Here is a 17,217-nt window from a genome sequence, read left to right on the forward strand (position 1 = left end):
GTTTACAAAGTGAACATGCAAAGAACCTCAAACACCCTTTACAAAAAAAGGTAAAACAGCAATGTAGGGCGATTTTTAAGTTGAAGAAGAAAACGAGATGGGAGTTTTTTGACATACCCTAACTGCATTGACCTGGATTACACAGACTACGAGACAAGATGAGCATTTGAGGTTGAAAAGTATATAAATTGTCAGTTTGTTTCGAAAATGACCGATCATTTCGCTAGGTAAGACCCTTCTTCCTCAGCTGAGATTGTTTAGAGCCATTTGAAACTGCTTTTAAACTGCATTTTGGAAGTTCAAACTTTTGGGCACCATTGAAGTTCATTAGATGGAGATAATTCCTGAAATGTTTTCCTCAAGAAACATAATTTCTTTATGAATGAAGAAAGAATATATGAACATCTTGGATGACAAAGGGGTGAGTATATGTACATTTTTGTTCTGGAAGTGAACTAATCCTTTAAATTCTGTTCATTTTATTACAATATTTAAACAATAAATGCCGTTTTGGTGCTGTTTAATGTGGAGTGATGGATCGCGCCTCAGTTCAAGAGAAGTGGCCAGTGAACTGATCCTCTCAACCACTTTGATACAGTTACAGCATGAAATATACATGAATGAACATCCGAATGTATGTTAAAAGAAATTACAACTTATTGAATCCCTATCCGATCTCATGTAATTGCTCAATCAGTGTTTCAACCGTGCAAAAAAGATGTCAGTATAACAACTTGTAAACAGTATGTCATGTAACTTCACATTTACCTCAGAAAAATTATTTGGTGATCATAAACTTGTTAGTCAGCTAGAAAAGTGAACTCTAGAGAGGAGCATTTAGCTAAATATATGCACCATATAACATATTCATTATAATTTTTGCTGTTCTTCAAAATTTATGTTTGAATAAATCTGTCAAGTTTTTATGACAGCCACCATTTAAATGCCTATATTTCAAAAAACTAATTGGAGTAGAGATATAATTATGCAGTTATAAAGTTAGTATTACTATTGTAGCTTTATTGAGCGTAATCTAAGTGTTTGTATACAAATCAATTATTTCAACCCATTAATACTATAATACCAACTGACTCTCATGTATATTTTATACCATTACTTGAGATTTTTTTCCTTGGAAAAAATGAGCTTCGTACTGTACCTGATATATATGCAAAATAATCGATATTGAATCTAACTGATTCGAAATCTGAATGAACCACAAGAGAATAAAAAAAACCTTATGTCATTACCCAGCCCTAACTTTTAAGTTGTAAAAATACTGTATTTCACAATATTTTTAAAAAATGCCTTTGTGTGCATAAGAGACTTTTCTCAAAAACATAAAAAAATCGTACTGACTGCAAAAGATTAAATGGTAGCGTGTGTGTGTAAGGAATACCTTTAACTTTGCTTGCTTTGTCTACAGTGGGTTATTCCTGGGCTCCTTTATTGAAAGATGGCAGAATACAGTCATCAGAGCTGCAGCTTCCTGTGTCTGCTAATCTACCAGCTGGTTACATGTATGACAAAAGCCAAGACTCAAAAAAGGTGAAATCTACCTTTCAGCAACACTAACTCTACAGGTTCATTGTTTGTTGGTTTGGTTTTTGATTGGTTGGTTGGTTTGCTCATTGATGGTTTGATTGGATGATTCACTGATTCATTCAGTCATTTTTTTGTGTGTGTTTTATTTTTATTTATTATTTTTACAGTCTTCCCCAGACATCAAATGGGTGGAGAATGCCAAAACTTTATTTAAAGTACGAGCATATGTAGCCTCAACAATTTACACTCAGGTATGTTCATCTGATCTAAGGATTGTTCTTCAGCCATTGTCCATTGTACTGAACAGAAAGTAATGACGTGTTCTGTAAAACAAAAGCATTAAACCTAGTAACTCTCGCCCACCCAGGATGTGCACCTCCACAATTTCTTCCAATATTGCCAGCTGATGAGGTCGACGTCACAAGGCAGTCCCGCTGAACTCGTCAAGTACCTAAAGGTGAGAATTACATGTGGAAATATAGGAAAATCAAAATATTGTCTTTTAAACTAAACAATATTACACCATTTTATGTGTACAAAAATACAAAATTTGATGTGCTTTTTAAATGTTTTTCATAATGGAGGACATTATTTTAATAATGTTGAACCTCAGTCTCTGAGCTTTTGCATGTTTGATCAAAAATACTGTAAAAGCAGTAATACTGTAAAATGTAAAATATTATTAATGTTAAAATTTCTATTTGAATGTATTTTAAAGTGTATTTTTTTCTGGTGATGACAAATTTACATAAACTTTATGCAGTCTTCAGTGTCACATGAATTCTTTCAATTTCCAAGTGCCTACATGCAGTAGAGACTCAGGTCATCATCAAGTTCCTGCCTACGGTGCTTGTTCAGCTCTTTGAAGTCCTCACTATGGCAAGCAAAGAAAGTCAAGATATTGCTGTCAACTCCACAAGGTGATTCTCCACTTGATTTGACTTCTCTGAAAGATTATTATATATATTACTGTTTTGTATGCCTGTGAATAAGTTCAATGTTTTGGGCAGTACTTCCTTATATAATCTTTTTATATGATTTAAAGCATATGAGATTACTGATGTGTGTCTGTTTTTCTCAGGGTAATCATTCACATAGTGTCTCAGTGTCATGAGGAGGGTCTGGAGCATTACCTTCGTGCTTTTCTGAAGGTATAACATTAAAGCTCCCTGGTAAACCTGGCATTGCAGTGTGTTTGTTGATTGGATTACACTTGACCACATTAAAAGCCAAAAATTAAAAAATAAATAAAGAAAAAAGAAAAAGACTATAATGGATGACTCATATGTGAGTTTTGTGAAAATGATAAGTTACTTGGTAACACTTTATGAGTGCACAAACTAAGTGTTTACAGATCATTTGCAAAGTTCATAGTTTAAATGAATCTAATAACCAGTTCCTTTACTACAAGCTAATTAAACAATAATTGTGTGAATTACAGTGATTTATTTATATATAGCAAATTCTACTACGAAACTATGAATAAACTATATATAGTAGAATGATTTGTAAGTGTTGTAAGTGTACTGTGTATACTTATAGTGCTACCAGCTGTTTTTATTAATTTGCTCACAAAAATATTAAAAATGTTTATAGTAAACATTTGCATCTGTAATTTGCATCTCATACTTTTTTGTACATTTAATGAGACAATAATACAAAGAACTTAGGATACCAAGAAGAGCTTTGCTGGGTTTACTTTTAACAAGTGTAAATTAAACTTTTATACTCTTTTGATTTATCGGTTTTATTTTTTAAAAATGTAAAAATCTTCAAAACCGCTTTTATTTCGCAGTACGTGTTTCGGATCAATAACGCAACTTCAGAAAGCTCTGTGACGACACATGAAGTTTTGGCTACTGCAGTGACCGTCATCCTCAAACAAACCGCAGACTTCAATACCTGCAACAAACTCCTCAAGGTGACAAAACTGTTCAGTTACAATGAATACGAACTGTTCTTTTTGCACAGCAGATGGCGCAGTTGTGTTTATTTTCTATCGTTTTTATTCACTTCGGAGTTGCGGTTTATTTTCCAAGTAAGTTATGAGGAATTGGTGGGTTGTTCCAAATAAAATGATCATGATATGACTATTCATAAGTAATATGAACCAGTTTCTTTTATCCAATACCTCTGGACCTTCCTCAGCGTATTCAGTTTACTACAGAAACAACATCTCCTTAAGGTCTTACATAACCACTTCCAAGGAAACATGTATTAATGTACCCACATATAAACTCGGAATCTCCTTAAAGTATTTACGCAACCACTTCCAAGGACACATTTTCTTGGAATTCAGTTTTCAGGGCTTTATTAGAACTAGGTTTGAGGGAATTTCCTTATACGTTATTAGATAACAGAATACTGGTTTGACTTTGTATGGTATCAGAGATTTTATGATAGTGTAATAGAATAATAAGTCCATTTTTTCAGCAGTGCAGTTCACTTTCACTTTCCTTTACTTTTGTGATTATGTTGTGGTATAGTACACACTTACGTGTATATTTACAGTTTATATATAGTAGCACACAACGTATATGTGATATGATATAGTATTAAATAATGTTACAATTATTATATTATTAATTTTATACATTATATTAATTAGATTTTATGTTACACTACTGTTCAAAATTGGATGAGAAAGTTTTATTTTTTATTTTATTTATTTTTTCCCCCTGAAAAACATTAATGCTTTTATTCAGCAAGGGTGCATTAAATAAACCAAAAATAAATGATGTTACAAAATAATTCTATTTTGTAAATAAATGAAATGAAGTCTCTACTGCATGTTCTTCTGAACTTTCTGTTCATCAGATAATCCTAAAAAATGTATGATAATAATGAGAAATGTTTCTTGAGCACCAAATAAGCACATAAGATACGGCTGATGAAAATCCGTTAAATAATAATATAAAAAATTTAATCTAAATATTTTAGAAATTTTCTATTGTAATAACATTTCATAATATTCTTGTTTTTAGTCTTTTGAATGAAATGTCTATGTGTAAAAAGTAGGGCTGGCAAACGATTCATCACGATTAATCGCATACAAAATAAAAGTTTGAGTTTGCCTAATATATGGGTGTGTACTGTGTGTAATTATTATGTATATATAAATACAAGCACATTCATGTACATTTTTAAGAAATATTTACAAGCATATGTTTATTATAATTTTTTTCTAAAATTTATATTATATATAAATGAAAATATTCTGTACATAACATATTTCTCCTAAATATATACATTAATGTGCTTGCTTTTATATATACATAATAATTACACACAGTACACACACATATATACGGCAAACTCAAACTTTTGATTAATCGTTTACCAGTCCTAGTAAAAAGGTTTGTGGTATCTAAATATTTAAACTGTTGTGAAATGTATTGGCACACATTTACGACCTATGGTGTTGTTGTATCAAGTCTACTTTCTTTTTGTCTTGTATTACAGTATTCCTGGTTCTTCTTTGAGACCATGGCCAAATCAATGGCGCAGTACCTCCAAGATGGTAACAGAATGAAAGTTAGTAAAAATCCATTCACATGTTTTACACTTTAGAGTAAAATCAAAGAAACTTTAAAGTATTATCAATTAACAGCCGTTTTTAATCTAAGAATCCATATGGCTTTCCTGTCCACTTCCTTTTTCCTACTCATAATCTTTAGTAAAACATACAGTAAAAAACAGCTGCATGTAAACAATCCTGGGCTGTCGAGCAGGATGTTGTTTTCAACTTTTTTGGCATTAGATCATAGAGGGCAGTTAACTTCCTCATTCTTCAAAAGTGTGCATGATCAAAGTGTCTGGGAAGAAACACACCTTTTAAACTCATAAACAGAGAACACTGTTCTGTACTGTACTGTTGACACACTGTTGTCTTTTGCATGTACAGTGTGTGTTTAACAGTTTTAACTTTGTGTTGCCCCATTCCAGACATGTTCAAACCTATTTGACATGCCATTGGATCTTATTTGCATAACTGAAACCATGACTAACTCATATCTTGTAAAGACCAGTGTGTAAAGTTTGTTGCTCAAACAGGCCTTCAGCAGATTGCATGACGAGCAAGAAGAATGTTTTCTCATTTGTTAAAAGTGGACTTCCGTGTGGTTTAGAATATCTCGAGTAAACTAAAATCAGATAATACTCTACTTACAAAAGACTATTTCCTATAACCACTGAAACAATGTAGTATCCATAGCATTGCTATGTGACAGTTAACATCGTGTAACCGCATACTGTACATTTCCCGCAGATGCCGCGTGCACAGAGGTTTCCAGAATCGTTCCACCAAGCACTGCAGTCCCTGCTGTTGTCAATCATGCCTCACATCACTATACGCTACGTGGAGATCCCAGAGGAGGCCCGCTGCGTCAACTTTAGCCTGGCCTGCTTCATTAAGGTCAGGCCTAGAGCTGTGGTGTTTAAATAAGACCAGGCCTTTTATTTAAAGGAGAACTCCACTTCCAGATCAAAAATTTACAGATAATGTACTCACCCCCTTGTCATCCAAGATGTTTGTGTCTTTCTTTCTTCAGTCGATAAGAAATTATGTTGCTTGAGGAAAAAATTCAGGACTTATCTCCATATAATGGATATCAATTGTACTCCCAAGTTTGATCTTTCAAAATGTAGTTTAAATGCAGCTTCAAATGGCTCTAAATGACCCCAGCCCAGGAAGAAGGGTCTTATCTAGCAAAACGATCTGTCATTTTCTAAACAAATCGACAATTTCTATACTTTATAACCTCAAATGCTCGTCTTGCCCAAGTCTGCGTGAACTCCGGTTCTGCGTTTTTGTTTTTTTTTCCCGGTTTAATACAGACAATACAGGTATGTCAAAAAACTCCCATCTAGTTTTCTTTCCCAACTTCAAAATCGTCCTACATGGCTGCAAAAGAACCGACCCAGTGTTTACAAAGATGATCAAATGCCCTTTACAAAAAAAAAGGTAAAACAGCGATGTAGGACGATTTTGACATTGAAGAAGAAAACGAGACAGGAGTTTTTCTGCAGTTGTACTTTAACCTTTAATCGGGCTTTTAAACCATTCAAACTAATAAATAAAATAAAGTGATAACATTTTATAGAACAGGCAAACAAGTTGATGAATATATACATTGCCCTCCAAAAGTTTGGAAACGCCCTAGAAAAGTGGGGTTTTGGACAATATTGGCATGATTCCTTTTTAATTTGTGATAATTTTGCACTGATAAGGGACAACACAAACTAGAAAACATATTTTATTACATAAACAGTTTATACATAGAAAAAAACTTAAATTGTTAAATTCATCAAAATATCCACCATTAGCAGCTATTACAGCTCTGCATAATCTGGGCCTAAATTCATTGTATTCTAAACTTAATTGGCAAACAATTGTTGAAGGTATTATGGTGTGCTGATCCAAAAATCTTTTAAAAACCTGGGCCAAGTTTAAACCAGTAACCAGGCATCACAGCTAGCAAAGGGGCATGTCTGACTTTGACATGTATGTATTGCCATTATTATGTAATCAAAATCAAAATTATTATTGCTGGTTTTCAATGATAATGCCGTTACTTTGATGTATTTTGCACCAAAAATAAGGATTTATGCTGATATCATCCCAAACCACACTTTGCCAGTGTGTGTGTATATATATATATATATATATGTACACACACACACACACACACACACACACACACACACACACACACACATGTCTGGTTTATTATCCTTGTGGGGACTCTCCATAGGCGCAATGGTTTGTATACTGTCCACACTGTATTTTCTATCCCCTTACCCTAACCCTACCCCTAAACCTAACCCTTACAGAAAACTTTCTGCATTTTTACTTTCTCAAAAAAACTCATTCTGTATGATTTATAAGCTTTTGTACCCATGGGGACCTCAATTTAGGTCCCCACGGTGACACTAGTCCCCATGAGTCTGTGTGTATTCAGGTTTAGGTCCCCACCAGGATATAAAAACAAGTCCACACACACACACACACACACACACACATATATATATATATATATATATAGTACTGTGCAAAAGTTTTAGGCCACTAGTATTTTCACCAGCTAAAAAATGTTTTAAAGTAAGTTATTTCTATCTTTTGCTGTAGTGTGTCAGTAAAAAATATCGGTTTACATTTTCAAAACATTCTGTTTGCCATTAACTGTAATAATCTAGTGAGATTTTTGTTTGCACAAGGAGTCTGACAACAGCCAGTGCTCCACACTGATCTGATCTCATCATCATCCAGTCTTCCTGGAACAAACTGAAACAGAGTAAATCCAGAAGAACTGTGGCAACGTCTCCAAGATGCTTCAAGAGACCTACCTGCAAAGCTACCTGAAAAATTTTGCGCAAGTGCACCTAGGGAAAAAGCTGCTGTAAACGCAAAGAATGGTCACACCAAATGTTGATTTCATTTAGCTAATAGAAGGTAATTGATAAAGAAAATCTGTTTATGACAGCATCCTCATTTTACAGCATTTTTACACAAGTGCCTAAAACTTTTAACAGTGCTGCAGTTTTGCAGGTAGGTTTCTTGAAGCATCCTGGAGACTTTGTCACAGTTCTTCTGGATTTAGTCTGTCTGAATTTGTTTTGTTTCTTCATGTCATTCCAGACAGACTGGATGATGATGAGATCAGATCTCTCAGCACTGGCTGTTGTCAGACTCCTTGTGCAAACAAAAATCTCACTGGATTATTATGATTAATGACAAAATGAATGTTTGGGAATGTAATCTGATATTTCCTACTGACACACTACAGCAAAAGACTTTAACTGACTTTAAACCATTTTTAAGATGGCCTAAGACTTTTGCACAGAACTGTGTGTGTGTATATATATATATATATATATATATATATATATATATTATTTATTTATTTATTTATTTATTTTTTCTGAAATTCTGATATTAACATTCATCTCCTTGATCAATTACCCACAGTCAGTGACTTTTTTTTAATAGCCATTTTATTTAAAAAGCCATTATAGCCATAACATTTGGCTTAAGAGTGTGTTATGATGTGAAATGTTTTTGTAGTTTAAACCAAGCTAGATTTGACTGAACGTCTGGCCAACATTGAAGACACTGTCCCTGACAGTATAGTTTAACCAAACTAATGTGATTGCTCATCTATAATATGTCTAAATTTTTGTTGCGCTTCATCCTTTATTTTTACATTTACATTTATTTTTCACATGAAGTCATTTCAAGACATTACATTGTTCTGACTGAAACTCTCCCCCTGCACAGCGCTGCCTTACGTTCATGAACCGAGGATTTGCTTTCAGTTTGATAAATGACTACATGTGTGGCTTCAGCCTGAAAGATCCAAAGGTAGGCAAAATAACTTAAGAACTTATTGGTTATTAATATTAATTAGTAAACCTAATGTTTTTTTTTTTGTGCCAAATCAACTTGGTGGTCTTCAAGGTAACATTAGTTTCATGACAGTTGGGGGTGGGCGATATACAGTACACCGTAAAAAAAAAATCTGTAAAATTTATGGTAAACTGGCAGCTGTGGTTTCCAGAATTTTACTGTTAAAATATGACATTTTAGGTTTTACAGATTTAACATAAATCTTCATTTAAATACAGTAATTTTATTAACTGATATAATGTTATTATACCAGCCTATTGAAGTACTGAAATCTGTTTTGTATCTTTGTAATACACTGACTCAGCAAAAGCAGGTGGTGATGAGAAAGTCACATGATGAAGCAAAGCTCATCACAAGCAGCTTTTAAATATTAACACATGTAAAAGGAACACTAAACACACAAACACTAAACACAAAACACCATCATGGTAACACACATGGTGCCCCGAGTTTGAACTTCCAAAAGCAGAAATACAGATTAATTAAAAACTACTGCATGGATTTTTATCATTATACAGTAGATTTGTACATACACTGCCAACACACATTAATGTTCAAACAGCATGTAAAAGTGAACTTAGCATCCAATGACCCCTTTAAGAATAACTTAAACACATGTCTGGATATTGTTAAAGTCTAACGGGAAAAGGACTGCACTGAATATGCTAAAGTGAAAAAATATAAGTGTGTAATTTGGTCTATAGACTAGTTGTAATGTTTTAGAAAGGAGCTAAGTGGTAAGTCAGATGGTGTTTCTTGATGTTATGGGTAAAAAGGGTTTTCTAAACTTGCTCTGTTTCTTTTTGTGTGACTCGCAATCAGAGAAAGTTAAACTGAGCTATTGTTCAAATAGTTCAAGTTTTGTGGTTGTTAAGAAAACAAATACTGACACGCCCTTTTTTTAGTCCCCCCCTCCCCATTTTTCTCCCCTTTCCCCTCCCACTTTAAATGCTGCTTCTCACAATATTTTTCAAAACTCTGACTAGCAAGAAAGTAAATGCTGTTCAGTTTATTTCATGGAATTGTAAAGGGCTCAATGGAGCAATAAAGTGGGGAAACGTATTAGCTCATCTTGGGAGACTGGGGGCTGATATCGCATTTTTACAAGAAACGCATTTAAGGAACCAGGACCAGAGCCTATTAAAAGAAAGATGGGTGGGTCAAATCTTTCATTCAAACTTTAATTTTAAGTCCAGAGGTACAGCAATCCTCATAAAGAAGGGAATACGTTTTACTGCAACAAAAGTTATTTCTGACACCAGTGGACGTTATGTTATAGTGGCGGGGAAACTCTATAACACACCAACATTGTTTGTTAATATATATATGCACCCAACATAGATGATGAACAGTTTGTATCTTCTGTTTTTTTCCTAATCTAGATACTCATCAAATGATAATGGGGGGTGATTTTAATTTTGTGTTAGACCCAAACTTAGACAGATCTTCAAAAAGAACGATACCCCTACCTAAATCAGCCAAATTACTACAAAAGTTTATGAAAACCTTTAAAATAATAGATCCATGGAGATACACCTTTCCTAACCAACGAAAATATTCATATTTTTTGCCAGTTCATCACACATTCTCTAGGATAGATTAATTCTTAATAGATTACAAACTTTTGTCAGCAGTCGCACATTGTGATTATGAAGCAATGGTAATATCAGACCATAGCCCCTTAGTTCTTCAGTTATTATTTGAAACTAAATATGAAATGATTAAATGGAGATTTGAACAATTTGTTAGCTGACAAGACATTTGTAGAACAAACCAAAGCTCAAATAAGATTATATTTAGAGACAAACAATACGGCAGATGTTTCCAAATCCACAATTTGGGAGGCATTTAAAGCGTATATGCGCGGACAAATTATTTCTTACAGTATCTCGATTAGGAGGCAATGTAAAGAGCAAAAAAAGAAATTAACAGACAGAATACTAGAAATAGACCAAGAATATGCACTTTCCCCTTCACCAGAATTGTGTGAGAGGCTCTCTCTGCAGTCAGAATTTCAGTTACTTTCCACTTCAGAGACTACTAATTGTCTGATACAGGCAAAAGCCACGTATTATGAACACGGAGAGAGAACAGGTGAACTCCTCGCTTGGAAAATTAAAGAGTCAGCGGCATCAAGAATGATAATAGAAATTAGGAAAGAGACAGGACAAATTACATCTAATCCACAAGAAATAAATAATATTTTTAAAAACTTTTATATTAAATTATACTCCTCAGAATCTGCTAACAACCCATCATGTATAGCCCAGTTTTTTGCATCACTTTCCTTAAGCATGGAAAACAGGGAAGTTTTGGAACAGTCACTAGCTATTGGTGAAATCAGTCAAACAATATCCAGGATGCAATGCTCGAAGTCCCCAGGTCCAGATGGTTTCACAACCGTATTCTATAAATCTTTTAGTCAGCAAATTTCACCATTGCTTTTGGAGGTTTTTAAGGAATCATTTGAAAAAGGCTGTCTACCACCAACATTTTATCAAGCTTCTATACAAACGAATAATAACAACTCGGTTATTTTCTATATATTTTTATAATAACAGGTTATTTTCCATTAAGTCGATCTACAAGACAGGGTTGCCCCCCCCTGCTATTTGCTTTAGCAACCCTTGGCAATTTCTGTACGTGCATCTACAGCCTATAGTGGGATAATGAGAGGGGGAAAAGAACACAAAGTACATTTCTAACCCCTTAAAATCGGTACCATTATGTCAATTTTAGATAAATTTGGAAAGATCTCAGGATATAAGATTAATTTCTCTAAAAGTGTCATATTTCTGATCAACCCTTAAGCTCAATTAGAAACACTTTAATCTCTTCCTTTTAAAGTAGTAAACTCATTTAAATACCTAGGGATCACCATAAGGAGATGTTTTTCTACACATTTTAAAGAAAAATTCTGAGGCTATACGAAAACACTCAACACATTTTTAAGAAGTGGTCCACTCTCCCTCTTTCTTTAGGAGGTCGTATTAACACAGTGAAAATGAGTATTTTGCCAATGTTATATATTTTTTCCAATGTAGCCCAGTCTACATGAATAAGTCATTTTTGGACAGATTTGGACAGATTAATTACCCAATATATTTGGAACAAAAAGAATCCTAGAATCAAGAAGACATACTTACAGAGGATTAAACCGAAAGGAGGGATGGGTCTACCTCATTTTCAGCTATATTACTGGGCATGTAATATAAGACCACTTTCATTTGGAATGCAAGAGGGGTCTATATAATGGTGTGATATGGAAAATAAATCATGCTTACTTTCCTCTTGGCCAACTCTAATTTATTCAGCTTTGTCTGCCCACCCTCCAACCAGATTTAACAATCCAGTGGTTTCCAACTCATTTAAAATTTGGAAACAGATGGCAAACATGCTCTGTGCTAAGCCCATTAATCACTAATCATTTGTTTCTCCCTTCCCAAATTGATTCAGTATTTCAGACCTGGTCCAATAAAGGGATACACTCCTTTCAAAACTGTGTTTTATGACATTTCAGCAGTTGCAGCTAATTCTACCTAGTACACATTTTTTAAAAAATATTTACAAGCTTGCGGTTTTGCTCAAAAGAATTTTTCGTCATTTCCTATTGAGCCACAAACTTCTCAAATGGAGACATTTTTTTTACAGAATCCATTTATCAAAGGAGGAGTTTCACTTATATATAACAAATTATCACAGCTAGAATGTGATGTTTCATTAGAGCATCTAAAAACGGCATGGGAGGAAGACCTTGGAGTAGATATCGAAGATTGGCAATGGAGTAAAGCACAAGAACAAGTTCATTCTTCTTACTTATGTGTTAGACATGGTCTAATGCAATTCAAGATCTTGCATTGACTTCACTTGTCCAAACTAAAGCTCTCTAAGATGTTTTTCTCTGTGATAGGTGCAGTCAAACTCCAGCATCCCTAGGACATATGTGTTGGAGCTGTCATAATATCAGTAATTATCGGATTTCAGTTTTTCAGTTATTATCAGAGGTGTTGAGAAAACAATTGGACCCAGACCCAATTGTGGCTTTTTTTGGTGTCTGTAGTGATAATATGGAGCTATCCAAAAATCAGTCAACGAGCGGCTCCTTTGGACTACAACGTTTGTTTTCCGCATGCAATGATGTCACAACATGGTCCATTGGAATATCATTAAAATAAATCCCGCCCATGGAAATTCGATGTGTTGGAGGGAGGGTAGGGACAAGGTGGGGAATTAGCCTAACTTTAGCGATGCAGTGCGGAGAACCGCTTCAACGAGCCGCAGCGCTGCAGGTATAAACACAAGCATTGACTGGAGTGGCCGCTTCAGAGCTGTAACGCACTGTAGACGTGTGCAGTACAGGGGGTCGAAAACACATGCCGAAGCCATGATCTACTCTGTTTGCGCGTTGGAGCCGCAACGCACAGCAGACGTGTGCAGTGTGTGGTAAGAGATATCTACAGTGTAGATAGCTGGAGCTGGTTTCTTGCAATGAAACTAAGTATGTAAATAATTAAATACATTAGCACTATAATATCATGTATTGGCGATCTCGCAGGCTGATGATAGGACCCAACACTACTGTAGCGTATTATTTACTCACCCTCCATGTATCTTAGATGTACAGTATGACTTCCTTCTTTCAGAGGCCTCCTGTAGCGAATTGATGCGTTTTTGTAAGAAAAATATCCATATTTAAAATGTAAGAATCACTTTAATCTAGCTTGCGCTAACTTGCTTCTTTGGCAGTACTGAAACACAGTCTAAGCTGTTCGCCAATCACAACGCAGTGGGAGAGCTAACCAATCACAACATATTTTGTTTGCGGAAGGTAGGCCTTCAGTAAAGCCAGAGCTAATCGAGCCTTATGTGCCAGGCTGGGAGAGATGTATTGTAATAATGTAAATTATGTTAAAATAATGTGTTTTTCGAACCACCAAGCATGAAAGCATGTTCTAGTACACCCCCAAAACAAAATCAAGACTTTGTAAAAGGGCATAATAGGACCCCTTTAATAGTAACAGTTGAGAAGTTGAGTACAGTAAACAGTAAAACAGTAAAAAAAAAAAAAAACATTGAACATTTCTATAGATTTTACGGTGACCTTGCATGACACAAAGTCATACAATATGTCAGTTTTTAGAGCACAGAGTAAGGTTTACGAAAAGTCAACTTTAACAATCATAAAAGATCAGAAGCTATTCAATGTGGAATGGACGTGATGAAGTGAAAAACTTTCTTTAGAAAAACATAAAAAAAAACTTTCACCTATATCTTCTGACTGAAGAAGCGCATGTACTTCAAATTTTCCACAATTGAAGAGGGCGCTAATACGCATGTGCGAAGCAAATATCAAAGATCAGACTTGTTTGTTATTTAAAGTTAAGGTGTTTCAAATGTACCCCTGTACCAACTCTACCCAGTCTACCCTACTAGGCTAGAATCTGTGATTCCTAAGTACAGGATCCACACCAGTGCGATGACTGACAGTCACACATCAAAAGATTAACTCTGCAAATAACTGCAAATACAGGTTTTCAAACAGAGATGGCGACAAAGAGGCAAAACTTACGGACTGCAGCTTTAAAAGAGAAGTTCACTTCCGGAACAAAAACAGTTTAAATGCAGCTCAAATGGCTCTAAATGAAGAATGAGAAAAAAGGGTCTTATCTAGCAAAACGATCGGCATTTTTGAAAAAAATTGACCATTTATTTGCTTTTTAACCTCAAATGCTCGCATTGTCTCGTCTCTGCGATGCGCATGCTTAGTATGTGTAATCTGTGTTAATACATTTAGGGTATGTCAAAAAACTCATGAAGACCTTATTTAAAGCAAAAATAACTATTGTGATATATATCATTACTGTTAAATAATATACTCATATTGTGATATATAATTTTGGTCATACCGTTCAACCCTAATGATAGTTTAAGATGAGAATTACAATGCTTTCAGTTTTTTAATTTCACTTTCATCGAACAATACATAGAAAGTGATGTTTTTTTTTGTTTTGATTCCTCAGAGATTGTCTTCCCTGTGAGGTCTGTCATAACAGACATCCAGATAATGAGTATGACTCATGTGTGAAATAGTTTCTCTGTTCTCATTTTCTGTGCTGTTGATATCACAGTTGTTTTATGTGGAATATACTATCATAACATCATACATGACTCATTTTGACTTGCAAAGTCTATGTACCACAGCCTATCTGTCCTTGACATGCTTTGAAATGGTACAAATGATGTACTTTCAGTTGTACCTAATATCTGATCAAACCTCACAGTTCAATGACAATTCTGCTAAACAGTAAATGAGCACTAAAAGCTACAACTATATCTGTGCATATACATTTTAGATTTTAAAATGGTTTAATTTATTTATTTGTAGTGCTTTTCATAAAACATGTTTTTTTCTGAAGCAGCTTGTTTGAGGGCTTTTTACACCATAGTGTACTGTAAAAATTATGGTTATTAATCATAAGAAATGTCAGGGATGCACAGTATTATGGTACTGCCTTAGATATTTGATATTGGATATTTAATTGTGAATGTTTATTTCTATCTATGTTTACGTTTAGATGACCATAGCAGACCCTAAGATTACATTTTTTTTTAACTATTGTAATTTAATTTAATAAACACTGTTATATTTAATCTTCATTCATACTGTACCTTGCATTGTTGTAACTATTGTTGTAAATAAGGTCGTAACATTTATTGCTCATTTATCAGCAGTAACATAAAACTAATTATACTGTCATATCAGCCAGGATTTTTATGTTGGACTTCCTTTATAATTAACATTTGTTGACTGTGTTGCTGAACTCTGACCTGAGTTAAGACATAAATGTAGCTTGTCAGAACTTGCATAGATATGCTTTTGCAATAAATCTGATTTGTCTTGTCTGTTGTTATGTCCCATATCTAGATCTTCAAACCCTTCCAAGCTTTCCAACATCTCACTCATCACTTTTGTGCAATGTTTACAGGTGCTTACAGAGATGAAGTTTGATTTCCTCATGACGGTGTGTAACCATGAGCACTACATTCCTCTAAACCTGCCCATGGCGTTCGGCCGAACCAGGTTGCAGCGAGTCCAGGGTAGGTCTCTCTGCCCTCCACCCATCTTGCCATTGCTTTTCTTGCCCCCATCCTCCCCTCCATTCCAGTCTAACAACTTCACCACTTTAAGATCTGCTAGCAGCACTATTCCTCAATATGCCATGTAACTTGAACCTGAAAACCCAGCTGCACAGGGATTTAAGTGTCACGAAATGGGGCGTGATGACACTCAAGCTTAACGTAGAATTTTGGCACGAATCAGAATGTTTTTTCCAAAACATTTTCCTAAACACTGGAGTTAACAAGGTCAGTTGTAACATATTTAATGTCATGAGTTTATTAGTTTCACCATTTCTGATTACAAAGAAATCAGTCAGCATGGATTACTATTCCACTGAGTGTCTCACCATAAACACGTTCAAATGAAGTTCAGACAGTATGAACATGTTGTTATTTTCATTGAGAAACAGGATTAGCGTACTACCATACTACTCATGTGTGCAGTAACAATTATGTATACTGTGCACAGTATGTACACTTCCTTTCCAAAGGTAGTTTTTTTTTTTAATGTTTTTTAAAAATTCTCTCATGCTCACTGGACTGCATTTATTTGTTCAAAATACTGTAAAAACTGTAATATTGTGAAATATTATTGCAAATTTAAAATAAGTGACTTCTACGTTAATATATTTTAAAATGTAATTTATTCCTGTGATGGCAAAGCTGAATTTCAAGCAGGTCCAACTTTATTTTCAACAGCGGAAATGCTGCAGGTGTCAAAACAAGGGTGGTGCACGTTATTCGCTAATGAGTTTTAACGCTTTGTCACACCTATATTCTAATGGCGCAAACCACAAAAGATAATATTTTTACAGCTGATTCACATCATTGATCAATCAATAAAGACATTATTCTCATACGAACATTGCATTTGGCTGTTATGTAGTCAAAAAACGTGAAGGAAAAATATTTTATTTGCTCTGATATTCCTCTAGTTTATGAAACTAATATATATATATTCACACAAAGACACGAACATATTTTTATATTGTACACACCTTTCAAAAGTTTTGAGGTCAGTGAATTAAAAACTTAAAAATGACTTTAAATAGTTTTTTAATGTTTTAAAATGTAATTTATTCCTGTGATGAATTTTCAGATTTCTGTGTAATATTTTTGTGGAAATCATTATACAATTTTATCAGGAC

At 34.4% G+C, this 17,217-nt stretch overlaps 1 protein-coding gene across 3 annotated transcripts in view; it reads left to right on the forward strand.

Moving 5' to 3' along the window:
- dock11 (dedicator of cytokinesis 11) overlaps positions 1-17,217 on the forward strand; it is a 101,273-nt gene that overhangs the window by 29,462 nt on the left and 54,594 nt on the right. For all 3 annotated transcript variants that reach the window (XM_051114272.1, XM_051114273.1, XM_051114274.1), the window contains exons 21-30: positions 1,427-1,548; positions 1,713-1,796; positions 1,913-2,002; positions 2,344-2,465; positions 2,627-2,696; positions 3,341-3,466; positions 5,008-5,079; positions 5,813-5,959; positions 8,822-8,905; positions 15,937-16,048. In XM_051114272.1, the coding sequence (XP_050970229.1) occupies positions 1,427-1,548; positions 1,713-1,796; positions 1,913-2,002; positions 2,344-2,465; positions 2,627-2,696; positions 3,341-3,466; positions 5,008-5,079; positions 5,813-5,959; positions 8,822-8,905; positions 15,937-16,048 (1,029 nt within the window). The remainder of the gene's footprint in view (positions 1-1,426; positions 1,549-1,712; positions 1,797-1,912; positions 2,003-2,343; positions 2,466-2,626; positions 2,697-3,340; positions 3,467-5,007; positions 5,080-5,812; positions 5,960-8,821; positions 8,906-15,936; positions 16,049-17,217) is intronic.

The sequence above is a fragment of the Labeo rohita genome, chromosome 7 (genome assembly GCF_022985175.1).
Source record: "Labeo rohita strain BAU-BD-2019 chromosome 7, IGBB_LRoh.1.0, whole genome shotgun sequence".
Classification (NCBI taxonomy): domain Eukaryota; kingdom Metazoa; phylum Chordata; class Actinopteri; order Cypriniformes; family Cyprinidae; genus Labeo; species Labeo rohita.